This window comes from Colias eurytheme, chromosome 12 (genome assembly GCF_061535395.1).
Source record: "Colias eurytheme isolate Ceu_HAF_F1 chromosome 12, ilColEury1 Martin Lab GWU primary, whole genome shotgun sequence".
In the NCBI taxonomy this organism is placed as follows: Eukaryota; Metazoa; Arthropoda; class Insecta; order Lepidoptera; family Pieridae; genus Colias; species Colias eurytheme.
In genome coordinates this window covers 11,410,666-11,435,829 of record NC_142991.1, presented here as the reverse complement: position 1 = coordinate 11,435,829, position 25,164 = coordinate 11,410,666, and the positions used below count along the sequence as shown (strand labels likewise).

At 39.6% G+C, this 25,164-nt stretch overlaps 5 protein-coding genes across 6 annotated transcripts; 3 read left to right on the top strand and 2 right to left on the bottom strand.

Annotated features, from left to right (window-relative positions):
• The first annotated feature begins 298 nt into the window (after positions 1 to 298).
• Positions 299 to 1,510, top strand: LOC149904285 (TAR DNA-binding protein 43-like). The gene has a single exon (XM_090108093.1). The coding sequence runs from the start codon at positions 528 to 530 to the stop codon at positions 1,425 to 1,427; it is 900 nt and encodes a 299-aa protein (XP_089964219.1). The 5' UTR covers positions 299 to 527; the 3' UTR covers positions 1,428 to 1,510.
• Positions 1,511 to 3,665: 2,155 nt separating this feature from the next.
• On the bottom strand, positions 3,666 to 7,420 carry LOC149904284 (serine/threonine-protein kinase MAK). Of its 2 annotated transcripts, XM_090107847.1 has the most exons (5): positions 6,267 to 7,420; positions 6,122 to 6,184; positions 5,633 to 5,743; positions 5,307 to 5,551; positions 3,666 to 3,752 (listed from the first exon to the last, which is right to left on the bottom strand). In XM_090107847.1, the coding sequence occupies exons 1-5, from the start codon at positions 7,103 to 7,105 to the stop codon at positions 3,691 to 3,693; spliced, it is 1,320 nt and encodes a 439-aa protein (XP_089963973.1). In that variant the 5' UTR covers positions 7,106 to 7,420; the 3' UTR covers positions 3,666 to 3,690. The 2 variants fall into 2 exon arrangements, with proteins under 2 accessions (XP_089963973.1, XP_089963972.1); XM_090107846.1 differs by lacking the exon at positions 3,666 to 3,752 and having other exon boundaries at positions 4,451 to 5,551.
• Positions 7,421 to 9,728: 2,308 nt separating this feature from the next.
• Positions 9,729 to 13,339, top strand: TrpRS-m (Tryptophanyl-tRNA synthetase, mitochondrial; the record flags this gene model as incomplete). Its single annotated transcript, XM_090108226.1, has 7 exons — positions 9,729 to 9,769; positions 10,194 to 10,412; positions 10,674 to 10,913; positions 11,070 to 11,214; positions 12,353 to 12,504; positions 12,685 to 12,768; positions 13,088 to 13,339. Coding segments are annotated over exons 1-7 (1,101 nt in total), but the record flags the coding sequence as incomplete, so codon positions are not given.
• Positions 13,340 to 13,341: 2 nt separating this feature from the next.
• On the bottom strand, positions 13,342 to 15,001 carry LOC149904282 (uncharacterized). The gene is made up of 3 exons (XM_090107683.1): positions 14,457 to 15,001; positions 14,230 to 14,344; positions 13,342 to 13,661 (listed from the first exon to the last, which is right to left on the bottom strand). The coding sequence occupies exons 1-3, from the start codon at positions 14,667 to 14,669 to the stop codon at positions 13,342 to 13,344; spliced, it is 648 nt and encodes a 215-aa protein (XP_089963809.1). The 5' UTR covers positions 14,670 to 15,001.
• A 1,075-nt stretch (positions 15,002 to 16,076) lies between these two features.
• Positions 16,077 to 23,223, top strand: LOC149904281 (NAD(P)H oxidoreductase RTN4IP1, mitochondrial). Its single transcript, XM_090107681.1, has 6 exons — positions 16,077 to 16,455; positions 16,953 to 17,145; positions 17,457 to 17,680; positions 18,748 to 19,061; positions 21,695 to 21,986; positions 22,468 to 23,223. The coding sequence occupies exons 2-6, from the start codon at positions 16,965 to 16,967 to the stop codon at positions 22,609 to 22,611; spliced, it is 1,155 nt and encodes a 384-aa protein (XP_089963807.1). The 5' UTR covers positions 16,077 to 16,455; positions 16,953 to 16,964; the 3' UTR covers positions 22,612 to 23,223.
• Positions 23,224 to 25,164: the final 1,941 nt, after the last annotated feature.

Genomic DNA, 25,164 nt, shown 5'->3' with positions numbered 1-25,164 from the left:
ATAAGTCCTTGACGCCGCCGAGTTATAGGGTCGCGAACTTGTAAAAAAACGTTAATAATCTAAAAAAATAAAATATTTTTGAAAAACCGTACACGCCAAACCCACCGCTAAAATGGTTTTTACCATACAAGCTTTTCTTTTCGAAATTATTTTATCTTTCGATTTTGATAAGTCTCGACGGCGCGGCGCCGTCGAATATAGCAACCTCGCCTCCCCAACTAATTTTATAGTTGCTGTTTACTGGGGAGTGGGGACTGGGGACCCAGTTAGTTCACGATGGCAATTCGAAAATGAAACGTCATACTCGTTCTGTCATCCAACTGTCACAAAGTACCTGATAGAGTTGATATTTCACGTAATTATTTTTTATTTATCAAGAGAATTATTACTTATTCTTTAATATTAACAAATCGAATCGAATCGAAAAAAAGATATAAAAATTTAAAGAAACCACGAATTTTGACTAACTTGAAATGTAAAGTGAACGCAATGTGGTGTTGGGCTATTTGTGTCGGTTGGTAAACGAGATGTCGATAGAGTACGTGGTAGTAAGCGAGGGCGAACAAGATGAGCCCATCGAGCTGCCAACCGAGGAAGACGGCTCTTTGTTACTGAGCACGATTTCCGCGCAGTTCGCTGGAGCTAGTGGCCTGAAGTATAGATCCGGAGGTCGACTACGTGGATTGCGACTGTCGGATGACCGTGTCTTACCGCCAGCAGAGGGGTGGGCGGCCTTTCGCTATTTTTGTGCCTTCCCGCGATCGGATGTCCTAACTTCTGCGCCTCGACCGCGCTGCTCGGATCTCATAGTACTCGGGCTACCGTGGAAGACGGGCGAGGACGCTGTGCGTGATTACTTTACCGCGTTTGGAGAACTGCTTATGGTGCAAGTGAAGCGGGACACGAAAACGGGACTCTCTAAAGGTTTCGGTTTTATTAAGTTTGCTGATTACGAGGCTCAAATGAGAGCCCTCGGAAGAAGACACATGATCGACGGTCGTTGGTGCGATGTACGCATCCCTAATAGTAAGGACGGAGGCTCTGCAGCTCATCGCAAAGTTTTCGTCGGACGTTGCACCGAAAGCCTCACAGCTGATGACCTCCGAGAGTACTTTGGTGCATTCGGACAGGTGACTGATGTGTTTGTGCCTAAACCGTTTCGGGCTTTTAGCTTTGTAACATTTTTAGACCCTGAGGTTGCCCAATCCTTATGCGGGCAAGACCACATTATTAAAGGGGTGTCAGTGAACATTTCAACTGCGTCCCCCAAGCGGGACCGCAGCGCGCGCTCCCAACTGCTGGGCTGGGGGCTGCTGGAGGGTGGCGCGCCGCGCGTGTACAGCTGGCCCCCCGACGCCTGGCAGCACTCGGCCCATTCACACACCGCAGCATTGCCTGATACCAAACCCTACCTCAAATATGAGTGACGCCTATTGCGCCTTGTTGATTGTTCACAGATTTTATATGAATGCAAATATGTAAATAATATATAGTATTGTATGAAGTTCAATTATTTGTATTATTTAAGCATTGTATTGCATATAACAACCATTGATCATCCTCAGTTATTTCTTATTGTATCATTGCAAACCTTTCATCATCATCAGCCGAAATACATATGTATATGTTGGTATTGACATATGCCATCCGCCAACCTGCACTGTCCAGTGTGGTGGATTAGGCCTGTACTTGCATAGGAAGCAAACCTTTATATCATTCAAAAATGATAATCAAGCCTCAACATCAAGTATGTAAAGTTTGGAAAACATTACTATATTAGACTTATATACAAACACTAAGCACACAGTATTAAGCCCGTGCACCGACATCAAAGCTTTTTAGTAAATAGCACATCTACATAATATCTAGAAATTAATAATATCAAATCCATTTTATTTTTTACTTTTGCGTTTTTGAAGTCGGTTGTTTTTAATGCAGTTATTTTTATACTATTTAATATGAGGCTTGATTTCTCATCTGTGTTATTATGCTATAATAATATTGGTTTTAGTTGTATACATAGTATATTATTATTAGTCTGTGGTGTTAGCTAATATTATTTAGATATCATATTACTAGCGGTCCACTCCGCCACAGTTGACAGATATATATACTACGTACATACAGTTAGGAAACTAAGCCCCCCCCATGAAATTATGACGTATAGCTATAGGGCTGTTACTTTTTGATATTTAACCGACTTGAAAAATAACGGAGAAGGTTATCAATTCGGCCTGTATATTTCTGTTTGCTTTTTTTCACAGTTGATTTTGTGGTAATTTGGAGATTAAAACACGTTAAAATACAAAAATGGTGTAGCCTAAATAGTTATGAATTTACAAGAAGAAACAATCCGAATTAATACAGCTTGTAAAAGTAAATACGTTTTTATCAGTGCTATATTTCGAAATCTAGTTTTGTTATGGACGCCGAAGGCTATTTAATGTACCTAAATTATTTATAATGCTTGATATTTGTATTATACATATATTCAATAATTATTTTAAACCAGAATTTACAATAGGTACTTGTATGTAGGTATACCTACTAAATTATTTTTAAAACGATAAATTAAATTAACAACACAAAATATGCAAAAATAAATTAAAATTATTATTATACGAGCATAGAACCTCTACCTTTTTGTTTTAAGAAGAAAAAGAAAATAGTTTGACAGGCTTAGTGCTTGACAAAGTGGAGACGCCACGTATCGATAAAAATACACTAAGTAATTATAATATCTATCTTTTTCTTCCCTAATATTTACGTAATTATGCACATAAATTTAAACAAGATTTTTTTTTAAGGTTTCCTTTTTTATATTTTCGTGCTCTTCTAGATTGCGTAAAAAATAGATGCGATCTTTAAACAGACTGGACTCCTAATAGGTACTATTTGTAGCTATCATTTTGATAGAAAATATGTCAACATAATATAAAACTCATACTGCCATATCTATAGAAATTAAAAAATAGTCTATTTTTAACTTGTAGTCAGATATGGTATTTACAAATATATTTATTGAAAGGGCTACAAACTGAAACAATCGATATTTATTTAATGTGAATTGACATCACTTTAAACTTTTTTCCATACTATATTCAAAATCTGTGGATGTGTCACCCGCTACTATCGATCCCCCTGAATACCCTCGTAAACACGCTTGATGGGGGGGAGCCATTTCGAACATTTTGTATGAAGTTTCCTTACTGTATGTATCTGTATATTGTGACTCCGCCCCGGCTTCGCCCGTGGTACATGTTTACGTTTTTTTTCATAAGAACCATCCTCGTACTTCAAGGAATAGATTCCGCAGCGCACGCGATGACAGAATTTTTATTAAGGAATTTTTTACACCTTGGGTTACATTTGCATTTTTGGTAAGGATCTCATGTACATTCTATCTCGATGAAGGATCTCTATTTTTTTTTTAATGTAATATAACCTATGTTTCTCAGTGAAGATGCAGCTTTCTAATGGTGAAAGAATTTATGAAATCGGTGAAGTAGTTTATGCGTGAAAACCATACATACATACATACATAATTACAAACCTTTCCTCTTTATAATATTAGTGTAGATAGTATAGATGTGCAATGGTAAATTATTATACCCCATATTTTATTTAAAGGAAAAATAATAATACACAAAATTATATCTAAATGCTTTTATTTTACAATGAAGGATGTCTTTATCGTAGATATTTTGCAGCCCAATCAACGCGAGATGCACCGCTACCCACGGCCGCCGCTTCTAAACGAATAAAAACATATAAATAAAACGAACAACTTTTAACATTTATGACTTATTATTATTAGGTAGTCAGTTTTTATTTCATTTAATCCTCACTTACTCACATAATATAAAGACTACTACTACTACAGACTACTATCCTCACTTATAAAGACACACAATACTACAAAATGTAAAATGATTTAACAATAAATAATTTTTATTTAATTTGTTTATTTAAAAGACAAATGCTCTGAAACTACTGGACCAGTTTGAAATAAGTATTCTTACACCGTGCTTTCACCAGTAGAAAACTATATTATTCCGGAATGACAGAACATTATTAGGTACCTATAATCTATATTGAGCGTATTTATTCCGGGTCATCTGTGCCTATTAAAAAATGTTATTTTTTTTTTCCCATGATTTCCATTCGATTTTTATTAGTAATTGCCACAGTCTAAACTCTAGACTCTATAACCCATACGAAATAACTTGAGATGTTATTTTCAATAATATAATAATTAATATTATAGGCTGTACCTTTCCAAAATAAATAAAATAATGAAGTGTAATTCAAACTAAGTAGGTAGTTAATAACCAGTTTTACATATGTACTTGGGTACTTTGGGTACCTAGTAAAAACTAATATGTCGCATTCCAGCAGAGTCTCAAGTTAAAATTGTCTATTTTAAGACGAATTTATTAGCTTCTTTTCTTTTTTCAATTAAATGACACCTTTTAATCGCAATACATATTAAATTATTAAGGTATACTGTCGGTCCGCCCCGGCTTCGCTCGTGGTACATATTTCGCAATAAAAGGTAGCCAGTAGCCTATGTTCTTTCTCAGGGTCTAAAGATTTTCTATGCCAAATTAATTCATCAAAATCGGTTGAGAGGTTTAAGCGGGAAAGCGTAACAGACAGACAGAGTTACTTTCGCATTTATAATATACATATAATATCATGGACCAATATACCTACTCAAGAGCTGATCATGGGCCTTATCCTTTACCATAATTTGAAAATAGATGTCGCTACTGTTAATAACTTATAATAAAAAAATATTAAACTTGCTTACAAAAACATACATAAAATCACTTTTTTTATATCTTAAATACTAGCTGCTCCGCGCGGTTTCACCCCCGTGGCTCCACCCCTGTTGGTCGTAGCGCGATGATATCATATAGCCTATAACCTTCCTCGATAAATGGGCTATCTAACACCGAAAGAATTTTTTAAATCGGACCAGTAGTTCCCGAGATTAGCGCGTTCAAACAAACAAACAAACAAACTCTTCAGCTTTATAATATTAGTATAGATTTGTTCTATTTTTAACCGACTTCAAAAAAAGGAGGATGTTCTCAATTCGACCGGTTTAATATGTTTATATTATTATATGTATATATATTATGTATGTTCATCGATTAAGCCGCTTTTACTGAACCGACTAACGTGATTCTTATTTTGATTGATGCAGAGTATTCCGGACTTTTCATTACGGAACCCTAAAAAAATATTAGACACAATAATAACAATAGGGTAACGAAACTTTTCGTTCTGTTTCATCATACCATGCAAAGAACGGAGCGGGAGTGGACGAAAAAGGGAAGTGTCGATACGGGCGCCTGTGACATAACGCGTCGTGTTCAGATATGCGGCCGCGGCGCCTTCCGCCAGCGCGCCCGCGCCGCACGCGCGCCCACGCGCTTGGCCCGCCTTGGACGCGGGGGCCGCTTGCAGTGGCGCGAGTACGCTGCGCCCGCGCTTATCGCCCACACCGGCCCGGGAAATGTGAGACGAATGAACCACTTCACCCCTATACGACAAAATTTCGAAATTATTTTTATAAAGAGAAGATCGATCGAAAGTCCCAACATGTTTCCAATTTATGACCGACCCTAAAATATCTGCGAAACGGTCCTGTGGCGGCATCAACGCGACAGCAGGTAGATTGCTAAGTTCGTTAGTGTTTGGAACAATATTTTCCGCTTCACCACGCGTACTGCTTCTGAAATATTAATTAACTTCATTTACGACTGAATTATACAATTATACATAGATGAAACAGGATGAAACTTTTGATCTTAGAGTTTAATGCTCTAAGCTTTGGGTCGATATAATCTCATTATAGGAGTGTAGGTAACAAGCCGAACCAGATAGCCCAAGTAAATTATCAAAAAGAGAAGCAAGAGTTATTTTTATATAAAAAAAGAGATACCGATACTTATAACATTATTGTATGTGTGTAGTTACTATGAAAAACCAAAAGAACAAACAAACATAAAATTGACTATAATATCTATAAGACACTTATACTTAGTCACTAAGATAAGGTAAGTAGTCGCTTAAACAACAATTAATAAAACAACAATAAAACTAATCAAACCTTCTTGAATGTGATATTGGTGGTGGAAGAACTAATGCGGTACCGACTGCAAAATAAGGAAATCTGGAAAACAATTTATAGTATCCGGTAGAATTAAACGATTTATTTGATTTAACTAAATTTTTGTATAGTAGTTGTATCATACCGAAGAGCTTGCAGTGCGGTGGGGCGGTCTCGCGGTTGGTAACGAAGCAGCGCAGCCAGCAGAGCCACGGCAGCTTGAGAAGCATTCTGCACAACCCGCCCGAGGGGAATGCCGGTGCTGGCGGGAAACCTGAACCTTAAAACTTCAGCGAGACTATAACCTTCGGGCCACTCTTCACGAGATGGAGTCCCCAATATTGAACAAATTTTATATAACTGATCTATTTCTGAATTGCCCGGAAAAAGGGGTCGACATGTGTAAAGCTCAGCCATAATACACCCCAGAGCCCATAGGTCTATCGGCGCACCATAGTGAGTATCGTGCAGTAAAACTTCCGGTGCACGATACCATCGAGTAGATACGTAATCTGTGTAAGGTGGTCGAGATCGAACTTCCCTTGCTAGGCCTAAGTCAGCTATTTTGACAAGTTCGGGTCCAGCGCATAATAAATTTTCTGGTTTTAAGTCACGATGAAAAAAGCCATGTCGATGCATATGTTGAAGACCTTGCAAAACTTGGTACAAAATGTTTCGCAAAACTGGTTCGGCAAACGGCCGTTCTGCATCACGTATGAGTTGGTACAAATTGCCCCGCATATATTCAAATACAAAATAAAGCGTATCGTTTTCTCTGATCACCTCGCGTAACTTTACGATGTTTGCGTGATTGAGTTTCTTTAGTGATTTGACTTCTCGGAGATTCATCGCTTCATCCCAGGAATAGTACTTGCGTTTCATTCGTTTGATAGCTACTTTTTCACCAGTATCTCGGCGTTGCGCTAATGCTACCGATCCATAAGTACCATCACCGAGTTGCTGTAGCATTACGTAGCGATTCATAATAAAATTTATTATCTTCTCTAGGTCGTAAATATATTATAAACTCACTCATCGGTTTGTACTTGAGATTATAATTTAAGAAGTACAATAAATTATTTAAGCATGGATAAATTTAATGGAATGCAGAATACCTTACAATATTGAAGACCGAAGTGCTCATTGTAAAAATGTCGGAGATAAACTTAATTTTTTTGTGTGCTCAGTATAATATTCTCATTGATATACCTACTATACTCTACTTTAACCATATTTTATATTTTTGGTAAAAAATTCTTCTTAAATTACTCAGTCTCAAATGAAACAATGATGACAAAAATCGTTGCTATGGAAATTACTAATGAATTCATTGCACGATTATACATGTAAGAGCTAGCGCGCACGAGCAACTTTGTCTCCGCAACTATTTTGTCTCTCCCATCAATTTGTATGGGGAGTTGCGTCGCTACGTGCGCGCATTTTCATACTAGCCCATAGGTGGGAGAGACAAAATAGTTGCGGAGACAAAAAAGTTGCGGAGACAAAGTTGCTCGTGCGCGCTCGCTCTAAGGATGTAATAGATCTGTGCTTAACAACTTAACTGTCCAATGAGTCACATATGACTCATGGTGAACTTTTGGAATAAGTTCGTGAGTCACAGGTGACTCTTTTTTTCAAGAATCTTTGGGGTATATTTTTGTTATGAACGTGGAGTGATATTCTAAATATAATTACGTGAACGTGTGGCGAAAACCCTAATCTTCAAGAAATTGAAATAAATTTTCGCAAAAGTTTTATACATTATCTGTGGTAGGTACTAAGGTAGGTAGGTGTGTGTATCCTATTTGTTCGAAATAAAACAAAAAATACAGTGTAAAGGAAAACGTTTTATTTTGAAAAATATGTTTGTAAGTATTATTAGGAGAACCAATCAACACATAATATTATGTTTTTCGTTGTAGCAATATAAACAAAATGCTTTTTTACATGTTTTGCACTCTGTGTGCACTTGTTTAGCTTTACGAGCCAACTGCCTTTGAATTTTTAATTTTTCATAGCAACCGGTACATCTCTTTCGAACTAACTTATTGTTTGTAGTATTACGCGGAATTTCTTGAAGACTATGGCCAGGGGATGAACTAGAAACTGGAGATCTGGGAGTCAGAGAAAGCGAAAGTCTTTGAGGCACGTTATTTTCTGTAGTTCTCGCTGCTGGCCCTAGAAAATGTCGAACTAAATGTTCTTGTACTTGCAAAACAGACAATTTAGGACATCCTGATGCCAAATCATTGTAAATGCACCTAGCATTTATTACAGAAACTTGAAATAAAATATCAACAGCCATTTTTTTGTACCAAGTTAGACTTTTGCGTAAAGGAGAGTGAAAGGATGCTAGTTGGTCCGAAATATCTATACCTTTTGCTTCATTATAGTCTATTATAACGTTGGGTTCATCAAATTCGGTTCGTCGGGTCATCAATCAAGTTTTATTGTCTATTCTTGATGTGTACACATATGACTCATTGAACTTGGAAAAAAAAATCTTTTATCCCACGCTCATGCTCATATATGAGGCATAAATATAAATTGAATAAAATAAATAAAAACAATAACTATTTTTATAAAATATAATTTATTAAGACAATGTGAATGTTTTTTACCCTAATAGAAAAAAAAAACTGATGGACGTGGGGTAGTGTTATTTTGTATTGTATGGGGACAGTTAAGTTGTTAATACATATTTCGTAAAAAACCTCAGAGCAATAAACCTAAGTAAATGTTCACTTTAAAATCCAATCCATATTATTTTTTACACACAATCTTATTTTATAATATTATGTCCTACCATGTCCGGGAAAATAACTTCCTATTTTAAAACGAAAATGATTCACTCACTAGGAAACTGTAATTGATCCCCTATCAGTTAGACCACAGTATTACCATCCTACAGTATGGCGACGAATGTACTTGTGCAGAGAAACGGAGGGGAACTGGCGGGGGGTCGGGCGACGCGGGCCGCTTAATGCAATCACGCTGAGTTTGCATTAACTATCGCGAAAGGACGACGCAGTCGTATTTTTTGTGTAATAATTTTATTATACATAGGTACTTACATATTCTATTATGACGCGCAAAAACTGTTCCGTTTACGGATGTAAATCTACATTGAAATCCCAGAAGGAAACAATATTTCAGAAAGATTGTATTAATTGTATCTGTTGAATTAAAATCAAAGCTATGTATATGTTGTCCTCATTATTTTCTAATCAGATTGTACATCCCAATGCGAATGCATTACTTAGTTAAATGGTAAAATATACAATTAAGTACATCCAAAAATAAAGTGTCCACGTAAATAATATTTAGCAGTGCAATATCTGTAATTATATATTTATGAACAAATAATTACATCAGATTTAATAATCGCAATTATTTTGAATGTACATATGAATAAATGATTTCATCATAATATTAATAATCAAAATTGTTTTATTTCCCATTTGTTGCAACCCTAGCGTATTTTCGTGTGGCAGCGTAAGTACCTACGCTGGCGGCGGCATCGCGCGACATCAAAGGCGATTCCTTACTGTAGGAAATAATATTGTAATACTGTGGTTAGACAGTAGACACATGTCATAAGTCAAAACTGAAAACACTCAGTCAAAAAAATTTTAAATTATGCTTCAAGTATGCTTGAAAAAAACTAAAAATACCTTTAAAAAATACTATGTACAGAATATAAGTTTTAAATAAATTTGACCATTATTTATTGTTCGCGTTAATGGCTTATTGTTGATAACGTGTATTCTGTAAACATTTGAAATTATTAAAATCAGCAAAGATATATTTTATGAAAAGTATCTCCTCAAGCTTTACTTAGCTCATATTCAAATGAATATCTTGAAAAAGTCTTCGCTTCGTTTCGTCTTAGGCTTTAGGAAACGATATTCCGCTCGATTTGTCCATACACAACTCAATAATGTTAAGGTTAACAAATAATGTGCCCACTGCTATGTATTTACAATAAAAATTTAGTGTGTATTGAATGCTTCTTAGATAAATGTTTGAGAAGCATACAGTAATTGTTTATAATATTTTTTGTTTATTTTAGGTGAAAGATTTTGAACAAAATGAAAAGACTGAAATGGCAACTGAGAATAAGGATACCGAAAGGAATTGGCCTAAGAGAATAGTGACCGGGTTGCAGCCAACAGGCACTCTGCATGTAGGCAACTATTTTTCAGCAGTGCAGCGGTGTGTTAAGTTACAAAATGAAGGCAATGATGTTATGATATTTATAGCTGATTTACATGCATTGACAACTAAACAAGTGAGCATCGTTATTTATATATTATGTAATGATATACGTAATATATACTTTTATAATAAATAGGGAATAAATATTATGACCATCATAAAATACTTTGATATATACATACATATATACATTAATTCGCATTACCTTGTTTACATTTGTATAGATTAAATATTGTCTTAGACTAGATTTACTATGTTATTTTTCTGAAGTAGATCAGAACAGAAATGAATCCTGAGTGGTTAATAAATATGGAATGGAGTGTTTGGAATTCAGGATCCATCAGCGCTCTGGGAGCGCACACTGGAGCTGACGGCGTGCCTGCTGGCGAGCGGCGTGGACCCGGCGCGCACGGTGCTGTTCGCGCAGTCGGCCGTGCCGCGCCACGCCGAGCTGTGCTGGCTGCTGGCCTGCCTCGCCACGCACGCGCGCCTCGCGCACCTGCCGCAGTACAAGGAGAAGGCCGCCACCGTCAAGGAGGTGCCTCTGGGCCTGTTGCTGTATCCCGTCCTGCAGGTCTACTGTCATTCGAACCTTTATTTTTGCACTCCTAGGCCACCGACTAGGAGTTCTAAATAAACGGTACAATAATCGTTATCGTTTATTTATTACATAATTGCAAAGATTTAAAAAAAAATATTGAATAACGTGATGACATATTATTTGGTGCAGGCGGCGGACGTGCTGGTGTACCGCGGCACGCACGTGCCCGTGGGCGCGGACCAGCTGCAGCACCTGCAGGTGGCGTCGCAGCTGGTGCGCACGTTCCGCCACCGCTTCGGGCCCGCCTTCCCCACGCCGCGCGCGCTGCTGCCCGGTACGACATACTTTCATTCCACTCATATATTCCCTATTCTTATTATAACAAAAAAAACCACCACAAATGTAACCCTGTCAGAAAGAGAGTTTGGCACTTGAGATGATGTAGAATAATTTTTATCATGGAAATCCCGAACTGGAGACTATGTGGATAAAACCCAGGAATCGCCATCGACTACGCGGGCGAGGCCTATGGCGGAAAGCTAGTGGAATATATCGTTCATTCTGATAATATAATTCGCAAGTTATCGACTCCTCATATTCACGATCGAACTGTATCTTAAAAAACATACACGTATCTATTATACTGTCCCTATTCTATACCAACAATAATAAAATTAGGATAAATACATACATACAACCCTTAAGGTCCTGTATAACGCGTTAGTAAGAAGTCGTTTAGAACATAATGCAGCAATTTGGGCTCCTCATGAGGACAAATATAATTTAATGTTGGAGCGGGTCCAAAATAAATTCATGAGACACTTATATTTAAAATTGTACGGTGTATATCCTTTTTATCCGTTGATGTACCCAACCTTATTTGTATTGGGTATGGTGGGGTACAATCAATTGAGTGTACGGCGAGATTTTTCGCTTGCCGTTTATATTATAAGTCTTCTTCGTGGTAGGGAACAGAACTCAAGACTACTTGAATGTGTGAGTTTCTGCGTCCCCACCAGATTCGCGTGGAAACGGCACCGTTCACCACTGTTGCTAGTGCCCACAGCACGAACCAACCTTCTTGCGAAAGCACCAATGGTACGGGTCATCCGCATAATAAATGAAGCGCACGAAAGAGCGGACTTATTTCATTGTCCTATGAGTGAATTCGCAAGGGTAATATTGCAGTTAATCTGTTATTGTTAGTAAGTTCTTTAAATTTTTCTATGTCTATGTTAAGTTATGTATGTAATTTTAATTTAGTATAGTAGTAGATAAGTTTCTTTTGTAAAATAAAATTGTATCTGTGTCGCATTGGGCATCGTCCTGTAATGGCATGTGATGTTTTTTAAATAAAAATAAATAAATAAAATAAATAAATTTTTACTACATGTATTATATTGCTTTATGTTAATAAAGTTTTATCTGGATTAGTGTGAAGGCTATTGCCATAATAGCTGCCTGTATTTCAGAGGACGGCAGCGACCGCATCCGCAGCCTGCGCGACCCGAGCAGGAAGATGTCGAAGTCGGACTCGGACCCCAAGTCGCGCGTGCTGCTCAGCGACTCGGACGACACCATCGCCCTCAAGATAAGGAAAGCGGTCACCGACTTCACGCCGCAGGTCGAGTATCTCAGTCTTTTTTTGCCAGAGTGGGCTCTTCGTAACTCTCAGTTTTAAACGCTCCTTATACATAGTTCAAAGGGAAGGAAAAGAAAAGACATTCATATTTTACTCTGATTATTATTTATCAAGTTGCATCTTACATCTCATAGCATATCATCGTATTTTTCACTGTCGCAGGTCACGTTCGACCCCGAGAATCGGCCGGGCGTGTCTAATCTCATCACGCTACACTGTCTCGCGGCAGACAAGTTACCGGAGGAGGTGAGGGTCGATTTTCGTGACATCCACGATGATATTATAAAGTGTAGATAGGTCACCGACGCGACATTCGATCCTCCAAGAGGGCACATTAACGCATACACGATTAGACGTCAAAGTGAGATGGCACGATTCAACAGAACTATTTGTTAGAGAAAAAGTGACAAGGAAAATGTGGCTAAATAGACACAGTTCGACGCGCCACTACCGGAGCTAATCTATCTTATAATATTATCGTGTCACTAGTCATCCAATATTATTATCTCCCTCTCTATCGACGGCGACGATATCGAGCCATTCAAAAGTCCGTCGGCCCGCACAGGTGGTGGAGGAGAGCGAGGGGCTGACGACGGCGCAGTACAAGCGCGAGGTGGCGGCGGCGCTGTGCGGCGCGCTGGGCCCCGTGCGCGCGCGCGCCGCCGAGCTGCGCGCGCGGCCCGCCCTGCTGCGCGACGCTCTGCAGCACGGCGCCGCCCGCGCGCGCGCCCGCGCCGACGAGGTGTACGCCGACGTGGCGGCGCGCGTGGGGCTCGGCCCGCCCGCCGCGGCCCGCCGGCCCGCCGCGCGCGCGCCGCGCTAGAGCCGGTGGTGGTGGTGCTGCATGGCGAGCGCGTGCTCGTGCGGCGGCGGGGGCGGGGGCGCGGGCGCGGGCGGCGGCGCGCGCTCGCGCAGCAGCGCCACGAGGTCGCGCAGCAGCTCCACGGCCTGCGCGACGGCCTCGGCCTGCTTCTCGGCGGCGAGCGCGGTGCGCATGGCGGCCTCGGCGAGCAGCTCCTCGGTGGCGAGGCGCGGCTCGGGCGCGGCGCCCGACCCCTCCGAGTACATGTCGTCGTCCAACGACGGCTTGCGCTCCTCGTCCGAATGTCCGCCGCCGACGCCGGCGCCTACGCTACTCGCTGCAATGGATTACATTAACTATCTAAAGATGTTCTGAATAATACAATTAAATTGTATAAAACTTTGTGAATAAATAGTGTCTAATAGTTAAAATGTTCAATAAATGCTTTTATTTTATTAACTTGTTTGGTATATCATCACATAAAAATTCACAATCTTAAACAGGAGGTTTTAAGACTGATTCAGTGTTACCCATAAAGTTTTTGAAAACCCTCCTCTTGTGTATGATTCCACTTTCTTTTCCACAATAATATTATTATTAAATATTATAAAATGATCTGATATACTAAAGGCAATATGTTTGGCAAACTTTTTGACTGTATTGTACACATTGCCAGCCATCTCCCACAGGTTGGCATTATCACTTCTAATATCCTTAGTCCTTATTTCCATTTACAATTTTATTTTTCAAAACTATCTAAATATATTCAAATTCCTATAAAATATTAGTTTTAAAATATGGAAACATTAGATGAGAGGTAACATAGGATAATCATTTCGAGTTTCCAGCTCTCAAGTAAATGTTATAATATAAAGCAAATAATAACAATGGTTCAAGATACAAACATTCGGCTTTACAATTAAGGAGGTTCTGTAGCCGCTCTTCAGCACTCGAAAGATCCCCTAGAGCGCCTCCTGCAGCAGACTTCTTTCTAGCTTTGTACTTTACATCTGCCCAGTACTGAAAAAGATTGATTTCAGGATTAAATATGAATAAAATTATCAGCACACTGAAATGTTCAGTAGGTCTTATTCAAAGTATACTTTAGATTTTTTTATTAATAATCACATACCCGGCACCACTTATCGGGTGACTTGCGAGCTCCACCGGTATCTGCCGCGGCAGCGTTAAGTCTTTCAGCAAGAAGCCGCCACAATTTACTTGCACTGAATCGAGAGTAAATAGATTGTTTGCCTGCCGCAAAATCGGGGTGCTCTTCCATAAACGTCAGCAGCAGATCTAGTTGCTCTGCGCTCACTCTACTCCTGGATAAGGCTGTGTTCATCTCTCATGCTTAGCGTTAAACACACGCAAGCTCACTATAAAAGTAGGAGCTGCACCGATGACCGAGTAGAAAATATAATATGTTTTTCAGTTTATACAGTATCTTGTCATTTTGATTGAAAGTAGTTTTGGAATTCTGATAGCCTGGTAGGTATGCCGTATGTTCCACAGTATGTTCTGACTTCTGTTATATTAAAAAATGTACTATTAACTATAGTGGTACTTATGTACTTTAAGTCTATCTATCCCAAAGAGTATAATGTATATTGTATAATAGATCTATCCACAAGTCTATCAAATGTCAATATCTAAGAGCAATAATGAATAAGTAGTCAATTTAAATATAGTTTAATCAAATTTGACGTGACCAAGACGTGACATTGACATCTTCAGGCCCCGCGTCCACAGAGTTGTATAGTCTGTGATAATTACACATTAATATTGGCTGTTTTCCAATTACAGAGCATAATGCGACTCAGTGCCGCACAATGCCGAATTATGCTGATCAGCATAATTCGGATGCTTAATTGGAACATGAAACGCACTAGCACGTTGCGCTAAGTTCAGTGTTGAAAAAAAAATATTCATAGAGCTAGCAATAACCTCATTAATGTGTAAATAAAGTGGTATACACTCAGGGTATACATAATAATTGGTTGAAAAATATTTACGGTTATTTTAAGTAATTTGGATTTTGATTATTTCATTAACATTTTTTTCAATGTTTGTACCTTCATCCATACTTATATTTAATTTTTTAACACAATTTGAATTAACTTTGATTATTTCGAAAAAACTACAATGAAACGAAAGCCTTAAATTTTTTTCCAACAATTAATAATTACTAACGATAAATCGATTGCACGCATAAATTCACGCGCATTACTTTTTCTAGTGCTCGATTGTGCGAAGCGTTGCTGTAGTTGGAACATTCAAGTTAAGCATCTGTGGTTAAGCATTATGCCGCATAATGCGCTTTAGTGCTGTAATTGGAAAACGGGGAGTGATCATACCAGCACACACTCGGAGCCTCGCAGAAAGAAAGCTGGAAACTTATATAAGCGCTTACCGGCGCATGTCAGCGCTGGTTCGTTCGTTCACAAAGGAAGCAGGTTGAAGCAGTTAGCAGACCAAGACAAATTTTATATGGCAGCGCCCAGCGCTAACCAGCAAGGCACGCATTGAAGCTTGTCGGCGCCGTTCAGCGCTTATCGGCGCGTGTTCATATAATATTTTCCTGCGCGGGTTGACAAGCGCCGGTAAGCGCTTATAAGTTTCCAGCTTTCTTTCTGCATAAGCCCTTATATACAAGTAGGTACATACTTGTATAATATAATTTTGTGTATAATTTATACTACACGTCAGTGTCAGCTGTCAGCATCCGATGAGAAATGAATTTGACTTTTGAGAGATGACATAATAATAAGGTACCGATCCTGTCAAAACTCAAAATTTCAAAACCAAACTAAATAGTAAAACTGTAGTCACAGAGTACCTTTTTATATACTGGAAGTCAAGAAGGAAATGTGGAGGAAAATTTCCTTTTTAAATTGGAATACTTACTAACGTTACTAGCAATACATACTAAAATAAATGAAATATGAACATGATAATTGCCTTAACAATGTATTTTTCTATATGATGTGAACTTAGGATGTGAATTATAGACTTATACATATTAAGAGTTAAAGTCTGTTATTTATAAATATTCTTTTCACTCATCAAAACTTTAATTTTAATTGTATGGGCGAAATCTCAGAGCAGTTTATATTTCATTACTTATAGCAGTGAGTATAAAAAAGGATTTCATAATATACAAAATATAATAATTATAGAAATCGCCATAACCTCTTCGGTGCAGAGGTTAATCTTTGGGATCTAGGGGTTATTCCTATCCTATGTCCTGAGGATTGACTGTCTTTCTTGTCTTTATGTACCAAATTTAATTCATGCCATTTCAGTAGTTTAAGTGTGAAGAAGGTTAGAAAGACGTAAGCATTTATTTTATTTGTAGGGATTATAACACAGATTGTTTTTTTTTTAAAGTCCCTAGTTCAAACCAGATACAGGTTATTGAATATTTTAACTTCACTACTTAAACTACGCTGAAATTTCACTTATATTGTAAATGATTGTTACTGTAAAAAAAAAACTAGAATGAAAGAAAGAAATAACATATTTTATTTATACAGAATGGAAATGGATATGCTTTCAACTTTTTAACACAATATTTATTTTTTCACAAAATTGCTTTAATGATTTAATTTTGATAACGTTATTACAGTAGGTAAGAAGAATGTTAGAAAGCCAAGTGAAAAGTGTGGCTAGCAGAATGCGGGCGTGGCGAGTGCACAGCTATGGCGGCCTGGCAGAGCTGCGACTGGACAGCGCTCGTGTGCCAGCTCTGAGGAGCACTGATGATGTGCTCGTTAAAGTGCATGCTGCATCTCTAAATCCACTTGATGTGGCTATGCTCGGTATGTCTACTTTTTGCCTTATGTGTGAGTTTGGCTGGCCACTCAAACTCATTCTACTATCCTGCTAATATTATGAACACCAAAGTTTGTAAGCATGGGATGGATCGATGTCTGTTACTCTTTCACTTAAAAACTACTAGAAGGACTCCGATAAAATTTTACAGAAATTTAAGTTATACATCACAATAACACATGCGGTATAGAAGTACTTGAATTTATATCTGGGTTCGTCCGCCGTCCATAATATGCTTTCACTGTGTGTGCGCTTGGAATGCGGCTCGGGAACATATAAATATATTGCGCGGGAGCAGGCGGGTACGGGTCGCGCGTGCTGAACGCGCTGCGGCGCGCGGAGAGCGCGGCGGGCGCGGCGGAGCTGGGCGAGCTGCCGCTGGTGCCGGGGCGCGACTTCTGCGGGCGCGTGGAGCGCGCGGGGCCGGCGGCGCGCCTGCGGCCGGGCGCGCGCGTGTGGGGCGTGCTGCCGCCGCACCGCCCCGGCGCGCTCGCCGACTACGTGCTCGTCAAGGACCGCTGGGTGCGTGCCTCCGATTCCGCTGCTCTCTGAATTTAATATGATGCGCATAATAAAGAAGCAAATGTGTTAAAGGTCTCTGAACGATTGCTTGTCAAGAAAAAATAAAACCCGATACAGAATTGTATGCTTATAGCTATCGCGTTGAGACTTGAGCGTATGTTAAACACGCTTTAATTAGCTTCACCTGAAGCTGTAGCTTCAGTATGTAACTGATTCCTATTAGACTGGATTTTGACCCACTTTACACATACATTGAATTTTGATTGAATTCAAAGTTTGTAAACTTTGTATCAAGGATCGGTCTCGGTACATTAATTTCATGAGTTTAATCCATCAGGCCCCGGAATCACAGACACAATAGAAAATTTATTGTGTCGTGACTCGTGGCCCGATCGGGCCGTTCGGGGCTCAATGGGTTAAGAGTTTTTTTGAAGTGAAACTTCTTTCTCGTAGAAAAAAATTTAGTTGAGTTTTATGACGCACCGCACGGTGCGGAATCCGATGGCGAACTGAACTGTGTGTTAAAACTTAAAATAATAATTAATACAATATAATAAAATATGCACCATCGACGCATTGCATTCCGGGAACATGTACCTATTGTCTGTACGATTAGGTAATCGTACAGTAACATTTTTTCGTTACGCGTGACATTTTTCCGTTACGCGCCATCTTTTTCTTATCCCTACCACGCGTGATTCGACGTATTTCTGTAAAGTTGCTCAAAGTAAATTATTTTTTGAAAAATAATTTCATAAAGAAGTTTCACTTCTTACGTGTACGTGTGTACTGTGTACACTAGTACCAACACGCACACATTTTGTATTTAAAAAAAAAAAGGTCATAAAGAAGTTTCACTTCTTACGTGTGTACACGCACATATATTTTTTAACTGTATTTATTATTTTTCCTATACATATTTTATTGTAACTACATATTTGTATATTTTGAGCAACTTATCTGTAAAGATCAATTTCAAAAAGTTCAGACTCTCGATGACATTTTGAATATAAACGGACAATAGTATTATCGTAACGAGTAATAATAACGATAACGAGGGCGCGCAGGCGGGGCGGGCGCCGCAGTCGCTGGACGAGTGGCAGGCGGGCGGCGCGCTGTACGCGGCGCTGACGGCGTGCAGCGCGCTGCGGGCGGCGGGCGTGCGGGTGGGGGCGCGGGGCGCGGGGCGGGGCGCGCGCGCGCTGCTGCTGGGGCTGGGCGGCGTGGGGCAGGCCGCGCTGCAGCTGCTGGCGCACTCGGGCGCGCACGTGGCGGTGGGCTGCGCGGCCGAGCTGGCGCCGCTGGCCGACGCGCTCGGCGCCGCCGCGACGCTGGACCGACACGCGCCCGACTACGACCGGCAGCTCGATGACGCCGGACCGTAAGCCTGTCGATTTTGCTTATTGAAATTAAAACGACTCATAAAATCTTAATACTATTATAAAGGCGAAAGTTTGTATGGATGTATGGATGTATGCACACATATAGAGGGTAACTTGGATTAAGACGATACACAAAAAAAAATCTACTGCTTGGCGGGCGGAGTCTAATAGCTCGCTATCGCGAACGCGGGTGTGCGCGAAGTCATTCTTGCAAACTCGCCGCGCTGCCGCTGGCCGACTCGGGACAAACATGTATATGGAGTCGTCATACAGTTATAATATTCTTATACATATATTTAATTGTTGATTTATTGGTTTTATTTTCTTGCTTATAAACAAATAATCTTCTTTTTAACAACTACTTAGACATTATTAATAATTATTATTATTTCGTAATGTTTACTTTATTACAAAATAATACAGGTTATAAATAATCTTTAAAATAACAAAAAATATTGTTACTCTGAAAAAATGAAATGGTACTCAATAACGCGGACTACTGAATGGATTTAGATAGAATTTGATTCTGACGTAGATATTACGTCATGCCCAGAAATGAAAGGTAATATTTCTGAAAGAAGTTATAAACCCTAATTCTTCTCAGTCAGTCAAGAGTCAGTAGATATCACTAATACAGTAAAACTGATGCGAAACTTTGGATGTTAATTTGTATATTTTTTTGTTAGTTGTTACTTAATCACGTCAAGACTACATTACCAATTTTGATAAAATATAGCTAATTGCCTGGATTTACACAAAGGATACTTTTTATCCGAACTGAACACTTCTGTGGGATAAGACAGGATTCACGATATAATCTAATTCCACGCGGGCAAAGCCGCGATCGGAATGATATTTTTTAAAATAAAAAAATTGTTAAAAAAAACACAAAATATATTGACGCATGTATTTATTTTTTGCACTCTATTATAATTGTAATTATTCATTACAAATAATCAAAATAAAATAGCCAGAACAAAGTTAGGCCTTGGTAGGGTAGGTAGGCAGGTACAGCAATGTGAGACGAACACTGTCTTATTTATACCAATAATAATGTATTATAAACATTAAATTAAGTTTACTTTCTAACAACAAAAATACATAATATTAGCTAATGTGAAAGCGAATCAACCAATCATCACACAAAAATGAAATGTGCACACAAATATTCATCCGAATCGGTTCATGTCATTAGGAGGAGTGACTGCAGCGCCATCTTCCGGGCCCAATTGTGTTTCCAGATCACCCAGGAACTCAATTTAATATACTTACACAAAATTTTTCGAAATGAAAACTCACATTACCTACTATGTAAATATGAATATAAACCTGTTTTATTACTAAGCAATTTCCCGCACAGGTGTAGTAAGTATAAATGAAATAAATATCAACATCAAATTCTTTATATAACATACTTATCTACCACCTTCTAAGAAATGTAATTCTTGAAATTATTTCGTATTTTTTTAAATATAATACTACTCCAATGAGCTCCTGTTCCATATTATGTCCGCCATACTTCCACTAAGTTCACCATGATTTTTTATTTCTTTGCACTTTGTTGCTTTTTGCTAAAAATGGAATCATGCGATAAAACCAGTAGAGCTTTGATAACATACATTTTTGACTGAATAAAGGTACTTACGAAGGAGTGGATTCACATTGTGAACAATCAGTGGGTTTATTTTCCTTCTGGATTCCGGATTTCTGAAAAGATTATTTATGCTATAAATGAAAAAATCTTACACATTCGTTATGTACTTAAAACAGGGGTACATATCAAACATCGTCTATAATACAATTATCATCAAATTTAAAATAAAACCAACTTACTTCATTAATTTGTTCCAATTGTAAGCATTCTTTTTCCTCCAACCTTTATGTTTCTTCTTCTTATTTTCTTTATTGTACCCATTTGTCTCATTTTGTCTTATCGTGTTGTCACCCTTTTTTACGATTGCGCGAGCGACACAAGTTCCCCGTGTGACGGCCGTAGCGGGAATGAGAATGACTCGTGCAGCGATCGGGGTAGGAAGGTACAGGGCGGCTCTCGCTATATTGGCTGGTCGCGCGCTAATTTCAATTATTTCTTGTTTATTTCAAAACCATCGCATATTTCAAAATTCTAACACGGTAGACGTATAGGTTGTATATTTTATAGTTAATATCCAAAAAGTCGTAACTTTACGTTTGTTATTTTGAAGATGCCAGAGATTAAAAAAAATAACAATGATAACTTTGTATTTTTTTTCTATCGAGAAAATATCATGGAATCATGTTTCTAAAACGGTAGACGTATTGTGTTACTATTGAACTTTCTTGTCAAGAATTTTCATCACGACAACTTTAATAATATAAAAATTAGGAAGGTTTGAAAAGGGCCGTAAATGTTAGAAAAATTAATTCATCACCTTAACACATAGGATAGGTTTTATCTCGGAAATCCCACGGGAACGGGAACTATGCGGGTTTTCCTTTGAAAACGCGGGCGAAGCCGCGGGCGGAAATCTAGTCATACATAAAACCGGGTGGCAAACGAAATGTTTATTATACACGACAGATTTCAAGTTTCAACAATAATTGAATTAACTATTTATCGAGTCCGCAACTAAACGAGGCGCGCGCGTCGCAGGTACGACGTGATACTGGACTGCTGCGGCGCAGGCGGGTGGGAGGCGGGCGCGCGGCGCTGGCGGTTCGCGCGCTACGTGACGCTGAGCACGCCGCTGCTGGCGCTGACGGACGCGCGCGGTCTGGCGGCGGGCGCGGCCGGCGCGCTGGCCGCGCTGGCGGGGCAGGCGCTGGCGGCGGCGCGCACGCACACACCGCACGCCGCGCCCTGCCCGCCGCACGTGCGCTGGGCCTACTTCGTGCCGCGCGCCGATGACATCGAGATGCTGAGGCGCCTCGCGGAACGGGGGAAGGTAAATACTGGACGCCGATAAAATTAATCAAAAGGCTATACCGAGCTATATAGTTTCACAGATAGGTATCCACGCGGCGGCTTCACCCGTTTACTAGAATGCTATTAGCATAAAGGCGCCACGCATCAAATTGGAGTGACTCGCGTAATTATATACCTTCCCTTACACTATTACTACTTTCCGTATTCTTATATGTACTAAAAATACAGATAATTAATGAGAAGCATGGTTGTTTGTTCATTTGTTGTCTTTTCACGTCGCAAAAGCGCGATTTCATTATACGATTTTTGTGTCTAAGGTGGTCTTAGTAGAGGTAGTTAGAAAGTCATCGACGTTATGACGTATTTCTTTACCGCGATAAAGATTTTATTCCCATGGGAATTTTTTCCTCGTCTACGTGGGAAAAACCGGATCCCAGCTTTCTAGATTGAATATGAAACCTCAAGTAATATGAAATAACTAGTGTCACGGTGGTGGTCAGTTCAAGGTGCAGGTGGAGCAGGTGTACGGGTGGTGGGACGCGGCGCGCGCGCTCGAGCGCGTGCAGCGCGGCCACGCGCGCGGCAAGCTCGTGCTCGACTTCACCGCGCACCCGCCCCACCCGCCCGTATCAACTAATAACTAACGTCACGGTGGTGGTCAGTTCAAGGTGCAGGTGGAGCAGGTGTACGGGTGGTGGGACGCGGCGCGCGCGCTCGAGCGCGTGCAGCGCGGCCACGCGCGCGGCAAGCTCGTGCTCGACTTCACCGCGCACCCGCCCCACCCGCCCGTATCAACTAATAACTAACGTCACGGTGGTGGTCAGTTCAAGGTGCAGGTGGAGCAGGTGTACGGGTGGTGGGACGCGGCGCGCGCGCTCGAGCGCGTGCAGCGCGGCCACGCGCGCGGCAAGCTCGTGCTCGACTTCACCGCGCACCCGCCCCACCCGCCCGTATCAACTAATAACTAACGTCACGGTGGTGGTCAGTTCAAGGTGCAGGTGGAGCAGGTGTACGGGTGGTGGGACGCGGCGCGCGCGCTCGAGCGCGTGCAGCGCGGCCACGCGCGCGGCAAGCTCGTGCTCGACTTCACCGCGCACCCGCCACCCGCCGCAGACACCATCGCGCCTACGTAGAATAGCTCAAGGCGTTGCGTTCCAACTGGAATCTAGGGAGTTCATTTTGAGAACGTTAATAGTGTTATAGTTATTAAAGTATTATTTTTTTTGTTAATGAAAATTATGTTTTGAATAAAATAATTGGTATTTTTATTTTTTCCTGTACGTCCCGCTTTTAACGTATATAACGCCGTTAGATTCTGCGACATTAAAAAGTGTTGATACAAGGTTGATACAATGTGATTCGAAACATTTGCTACTTTTTATCTTCTCTTAATTCATGGCTCTCAATAAGTAGGGCGTCCTCGGTCCTTCGATTGTAATAAGATCATAGAATATCCTATCCTACTTCCTACTAATATGTATTATAAATGCGAAAGTTTGTGAGGATGGATATGTGTGTGTGTGTATGTTTGTTACTCTTTCACGCAAATACCTACTACTGAACCGATTACAATGAAATTTAGCTCGCATATAATAGAGGGTATCTTATGTAAACACATAGGATGTTTTATCCCGGAAATACCACGGGAACGGGAACTATGCCAGTTTTTTTTAAAACGTGGGCGAAAAGCTAGTATACTTTAACGCATTAGGATTAGCTACTACATATTAAGTATTCTTTGCTTTAACGCTATGATTGTAGTATAACGAAGTTAGGCCGCTAGGTGGCGTTGTCAACGCGTATTTAAAATCTGCTTAGTACTTAATACATATTTCATACGATAAAATTATCAGTTGAAACTTGAATTCAGTTCTCAGCTGCGAAACACGGTTTAATTAAGTGGATGATATTCTAGCGTTGCCTAAGTTATCTACACTCCAAAATAATTTGACATTATACATATTATGCAAATTATGTACTTAGGTACCTACTTTATTTATAATTATTATTTGAGAATTTACTTTTCCCATAAGTCCGTTAGGTTATTTTGTAAAGTCGTTGAGACCCCTTCGATGTGCTGTACGGCGCGGGCGGCTGTGCGCCGCGGCGCGGTCGATGCGTATTGCGTCGCCACTCGCCGCACACAACACGCGCACACCAGCAAGTCAGGAGGAACATAATAAACTGTAAACATGACCGCTATGACGTCGGAGAACCGGTACGGCCGGTTTGCGAATTCAATACCAATACATACATATTTTAACATGCATCAATTAAAAACGAGAGTATGTGAATCCGGATTTTTAATATTTATGTATTACTTATTTATTATATACTAATTAAGAATATGATTTTAAAATAATGATAAGATGGACGTTCATTTTATCATGGGAGTGAATTGCGAACAACAATTATGCGCACGCATGACTGTTACATTTCGTAAAAAAGCAATTAATAAACCTAGGTAAAATATCAATGATCATTCAATCATCAAATTTGATCAAAATTCGATCAAAATTGACCGTGCTACACAAGCTAGAAAATAGACCATAATATCATAGAGACAATGTTATGTCATAATATACACATTGTATAGACCTAAAATAACTTGCGACGGAACTAGGTACATAATGTCATTCCACCGGCCACCCTATAGCAGTATAGCACCACTGAACATTGGCTGCTAACATCCCTCTGTAGTTGAACTGCGAAGGACTGTGCCATGACTGTGCCTATAATCTGGATTTATTCAAGGCGAGAGTGAATCTAAGGCTCTATCTAGACAGGTGTGCCCATTTGTAGACTGCATCATTAAACTTATCATTTTATGATGCAAATGGCTAGGTAAGTACTTAACTATGCATGTAATTAAAAAAGTATTTTTTTAAACACATGATATAACTAGGTACAATAGGTATATAAAGTAAATCATGCTATTTTTAATAAATAGCGAACAAATACATTTCAGGAACAGAGAAGTGAAGTAAATCTTTATTGGAAAAAATAATAAAGAAGGAAACCCATCGAAATAATTTGAAGTCGAAAATAAATACATATTATAATATTATGTATGAGATAAAGCAGCGACCTCGATAATTTCAAGTTAATGACATTCAGCATACCGCATACCTACCTATTAATACAAAACAGATAGGCAGCACGTAATTATCACGTTAATATCATATATAGGTACTAAA